Source organism: Telopea speciosissima, chromosome 6, assembly GCF_018873765.1.
Source record: "Telopea speciosissima isolate NSW1024214 ecotype Mountain lineage chromosome 6, Tspe_v1, whole genome shotgun sequence".
In the NCBI taxonomy this organism is placed as follows: Eukaryota; Viridiplantae; Streptophyta; class Magnoliopsida; order Proteales; family Proteaceae; genus Telopea; species Telopea speciosissima.
Window position 1 is genome coordinate 64,009,259 of NC_057921.1, and position 5,380 is coordinate 64,014,638.

Genomic DNA, 5,380 nt, shown 5'->3' on the forward strand with positions numbered 1-5,380 from the left:
CCTCATTTACCCCTCCATTCAATAGAGAGAATAAAAGATATGTTTTAAGGGTAAAGTGGGTAACCAAAGTCTGATTACAAATTCTGTTTGGTTACGTTCATTCTTCTAGTCAAGTCTTCAGAATTTAGTCTCGGTCGTAGTGAAAAAGATACCGTAAAGAGTACCTTTACAAACCCAATTTAAACTCTCCACCGCGTTGGTGCTTTTATAGCACAAAAAAAATACAGAGACTTCAGTTCAGAGCGAGAGAGAGAGAGAGTTGTTAAAGAAACTGGGACAGGCGACACTCAGCAGCCCTGAAGTTGCCATTTGCTTTGTCTTCTTCTTCCCAAGTCTCACCTTTGCAGAAGCCTCAATAAAATAAGTCATTAGCCCATTAGTCTCTCTCTCTCTCTCTGTGGCTGTGTGTGTATAGCTGTTCAGGTATCTCCATCAAGGAACACACAGCAAATAAAATCAAACCATTCCTTTTTGATCTTTCAATCTTTCTCTTACTCTTTTCTATTCTGCTTTGTACCTTCAGTCAACTCTTCGTCTTTGTCTTTCAATGTCATACGATCTTTTTCTCTTAGAAGGCTCTTTCTTTCGAAGCCCTACCTCTGATATCGTCTCCTCCGATGTTGATTTTCAGTTACTATCTGAACCCTTTTTGCCTTTCCCTGATCCAACATCGTCGCCCACTGAAATCCTCCATGATTTCTCCGACGGCCAATCAAACGGCTTTCACCAATTCTCAATTGAAACTGAACTATGCTCCTCTGCTAATAATCTCTTCTCTAGTTCTCCTCCCAGCCAAAAATTGAGTAACTTGTCGCTTGAGCCAACAACCCAGGCTAACTCTCAACCTACCGAACTCAATTCTGCTGATGGGCTAACATGTTGGTCTGCTTTGGATATGGACACATTTGGGTTGTTGTCAGAAGGTTGTTTTGTGAATCTTCAATCTTCTCTTCTTCCTACCAGTTATAGTAGTAACGGTGCTCAGAAGGACCCAAATGGAATGTTGCAGAGGAGCTTCAGTAGCCAATCTGTCGACCAAAGACCCGGTTTTTCTTACCATCCTCGCATCAGTACTTTAATGGAATCCCCAAATTTCCCAATTCAAGTTGTGGTTCCACCTGAGAACACTAACTGTACCGTGCCCATGCGGAGGGTCTGCAGCACAGGCGATTTACATGTTAGAACAACCATCCATCCCTGCTTTCTTCCTCTGCCTTCTATCCTGTATTTATGTTATATGTATATTAGACTCCCTAATGATTTATTTTCTTTAATTGGTTCTTTCAGAGAATTACACGAACACACTTGAATCATGGATTTTCTTCCAATCCGTTAGCTGTAGATAGCACAATCATGGAGGAAACCAACTTCAAAGTAGGAAGGTATAGCCCAGAAGAGAGGAAACTGAGAATTCATAGGTACAGAAGCAAGCGCACACAGAGAAATTTCAACAAGACAATAAAGGTAAGAAAATGAGAACCCATCTCATAATTTAATCAAAATCAATAAAAAAATTTAGTTTTTTTTTATTAATCTGTAATACTTGAATACGGATTCCCTGTTCTGTTCAGTATGCATGTCGGAAGACACTAGCCGACAGTAGGCCAAGGGTACGTGGCAGATTTGCTCGCAACGAAGACAGTGGAGAGATTCCCAAACTTTCAGGTTTAAACCGTGAAGAAGAAGACGAAGATGATCTTTGGGTAGATCTCTTTTTTCTCTCCTTTTCTCTTAATAATGTAATCTGTTGGAAAAAGGCGAGAAGCTTTTTTCTCCAATTCCCTTTTGCAACACTGAGGAAAGAGACAAGATGGGTTCAAATCAAATAAACATAAAAATGTAGTTTTAACTTACTGTGACTCTAAAGCATCTTTCTTTCAGGTCAATGGGTTCCAGGAGGAAGACGACGAGGTAATGATGAGAGGAGCAATAGGGGGAGGAGAAGGAACAAGGTTTAATGGTAGCTTCAATCCAACTGAGTTTCAGTACTGCGCGTTCTGACTCATGAGTTGGAGATGAAGCCTTGCAGTGCAGGTTGCACTTTCTCAGCTTGGAAGCTTGGGTTCTCTGTTTCTTTTATTTTCTTTCTTTTTGATCTTCTGAGTTTACCAAAAAAAAAGATCTTCTGAGTTTAGACTTCAGACTAACATCGCGACTCGCGATCCCCAGTGGTTTTGGAGCGATGGAAACGCGATGCTTTAATAATTCGCTGATTCGCGATCTCGCCTACGGGGCTTTTTGTTTTATTTTTTTCTGAATAACAACAAATGGAATAATGATTAGGCGCGAGGAGCCAATTGTAATTTCTAATTCTCACACATCCCCATTTTGTAAAGGGTAATACCGTAATACTAACGGATAATAAAACCAATAATCTGATGACATTGCTTTCTCTCTCTCTCTCTGAGTATTCTCTGCTTTGTGATTTAGGATGTGTTTGGGTTGGATAGAAATAGATAGAAAAAAAATAGAACAATTGAAAAGAAAGAAAAAAAATCCTGATGTTTGGTTGGGTAGAAAAGGAAAGAAAATTAAAAAAATAAAATAAAATAATAAAAGATAAGACAAGACATGGTTGAATGGTAGCATTCTCTCAAACAACTGTCATTTCATCTCTTACTCAAGTCACACAGGTCATAGGTTTCACTACCACATGCCCATGATCCTCTCTTTCTCTTGCGGTGGATATGAGATTTCTGGCGATTTTTTATTCTTTCTCGAATCTATGGCGAGTATGTTATTTTGGTTTCGTAGGAAAATTGCATGAAATACGAGGTATTTAAAATTTAAAAATCAAAGAATCTTCCATAGACTAAAAGATAACCAAAAGTCGAGAAAATGCAAAGATTCAAGAAAATTGTATAAAAATTGTACGATTTTCGTTTCTTTTCTTCTTTTCTCTATCCAACCAAACATAGTCTTAGGGAAACTTCAAGGAGTTTTTTATTGTTTTTTTTTTTTGGGGGGCTCTTGCATTAAATATATGGACCCCATATGGAAGGGGAAAAAAAATTCATCTATAGTGCCTTAATCTTGCAGTGCTTTGCAATTCGGGCCTAAGAGCTCAACACATGGAAGATACGATATCCAACAATACCAAACTTGAGAAGAAAGAAGAAGAAAAACGGGGTTAATCGAGCTTGAACCGTTGGATGAAGCATCTTCCACTTGTCGAACCCGGTTTACCTTTGTATTGAATATTTATACATTTTAGTTTAATATTGTCAAATGCGATATATACTTTTTGAGCATTATGTGTCCGTAAGTTATACTTAAAATGGTAGTCGCGACTAGGGTTTGGGCTGGGCACCCTTATCATATGGTCGTCGCATTAGGTATGCCTAGACATGTGATGTCAGGGTACGAATGCGAGTGCTCACATGTTTGATGTGTGCATTGACGAAGAATCTACTTTGTCGATTCCCTCATGTATTACTGTTAGATGTAGGAAGGGATAGACATGTGTCACCAACACCCTGTACCTGAGGAAACCCTGTCACTGCAAAGTGTGATCGCATTCGTTGGTTCATCAATGACTGAGACTCAAGCGAGTCAAAGCCGGTGTTCTGGGAATGCATGAACACTTTGTGAGTGAAGGAGTTATCCAACACCGTCACCACTGCCCGATTGGGGAACACCAAGATAGAGACTCTCAGTGCATAGTCGGATCGAAACTGGATCCGATCTTTTTGGAAATGGTTTTGCAAAAATCTATTTTACATAAAATGATACATTATTTATAATTATTTGAACAAAGTATTTTATCGAGTTTTGCGGGACCCGATCAGATGCACAGACGTTCGTATATGGACTTGTGATATGGACTGGGGTTTGGCAGTACATGTGTACGTGCCCTAGATTCCATAATGATGGTGTTGATTAGTGGGGGGGTTGTATATGATAATAGTTATCATATAGGGAGTTATTTGAAATTTACTAATTTAATTGGCTCTTTATTTAATTAATGGAATTAGTGCTAATTATAATTATCCATTAATAATTAAATAAAGTAGCTAATTAATATTTTCCCTATTAGATTCTGCTTCTTCTCCTTTTAGAAGCACTTTGAGTTTAAACAGAACTGCCAAACTGAGAGAGAGAGAGAGAGACAGACTCTCACTAGGATTAAAGTAATCCATCTAGGGTTTAATTAAAACCCTAGATCTATAAAAGGATCAGAAAACGCAAGAGGGGGGTTGTGCTCCACGTTTTTGCCTGGCCCCCTCTTCTGCGTTTTGGTCTCTCTCTCTCCCTCTTTCAGATCTCTTCTTCTTCTTCTAGTTTATCGCATCTGTGTTTGAGAGTTAGGGTTTGTGAAATCTTAGATCTGTGCTAAAGAATTTGAGAGCATCTGGGATTGGCTTGAAGAACCTTGGTAGCACCATTGGAGGTTCAGATCTGTTTACTTGGAGCGCTCACTGGAGGAAGAACCATTATCTATTGGAGGAGCAGCACTTGAGGCTTACCAGGTTAGCAATTCTTGTTGAATTCCTTTAATTATTAATTATTAATATTTATGGGATGCGAAAGAAACTCAAATCAATTTATTTTCGTTGCGCATTCGAGTATGGGATGGATCCCTCTTGCCATGTGATGGATTAGAGATGTTGTTTCTCTGTCCCTAATGTGCTCTATAATTGCGTGGGACACATGAGGGAATGAGAAACCCTAATAGGGTTGCATCAGGGTTCCCATGGGCAACCATAGGAAATCCTAAAAATTAAATGGGGCGCCCATGGGACACCATGGGCTAACCCAAGGTGTGCAATACCCTAATTGGTTTATAATTGGTTTTCCTAGGGAACCATGGTTTTATCCCTGGACCGTAGTTTGGCCTACATAACTCTCCGGCTCGAACTGCAAGGATTTTAATCCATGTGGAAGATATTTTTTTTGGGACAACCATTGGTGTGACGTGCAGATTCTTCTTCACTTTAGTGTCGTGAGGAACTCTCTCCCGTGATTTTATTAGAATGAATTTTTTGATAAGGATGTGAAAAAAATATAGCGCATGATTGGTTCATGGATAACTTTTTGTTTTTTTGTTTTTTTTTCTTTTCCATTAAGACATGGATTGATTACAAGTATTATAGACATAACATTAAAGCTATGTCTCTTTGGTAAAAGAATGAAAAATATTTCTTTAGATAAAGATTCTGTTTTTTCCTCAATCAGAAAGATTTATATTGATAATAAGTTTTTTCAGAATTGACTATTTACCCTCTGAGTTGTTCTAGAAATGTTTGCAAAGAAAAATAAGAAGATTTTGATAAATTTGTTAAGAAAGTGAAATTTTCTTATATGTTCTTGATCAGAGAAGGAAGATTATTGATTTAAACTTTTTAAATTATTTTCACTACACATTCTTTGAAATTTTCTC

General features: G+C 38.1%; 1 protein-coding gene across 3 annotated transcripts; it reads left to right on the forward strand.

Annotated features, from left to right (window-relative positions):
- Nucleotides 1-524: 524 nt before the first annotated feature.
- On the forward strand, nucleotides 525-2,007 carry LOC122665106. 3 transcript variants are annotated; one of them, XM_043861173.1, is made up of 4 exons: nucleotides 525-1,177; nucleotides 1,288-1,464; nucleotides 1,572-1,703; nucleotides 1,882-2,007. In XM_043861173.1, exons 1-4 carry the CDS (start codon nucleotides 548-550, stop codon nucleotides 1,999-2,001), a joined length of 1,059 nt encoding a protein of 352 aa, XP_043717108.1. In that variant the 5' UTR covers nucleotides 525-547; the 3' UTR covers nucleotides 2,002-2,007. The 3 variants fall into 3 exon arrangements, with proteins under 3 accessions (XP_043717108.1, XP_043717107.1, XP_043717109.1); XM_043861172.1 differs by lacking the exon at nucleotides 1,882-2,007 and having other exon boundaries at nucleotides 1,572-1,870; XM_043861174.1 differs by lacking the exon at nucleotides 1,882-2,007 and having other exon boundaries at nucleotides 525-1,153; nucleotides 1,572-1,870.
- The last annotated feature ends 3,373 nt before the right edge of the window (nucleotides 2,008-5,380 follow it).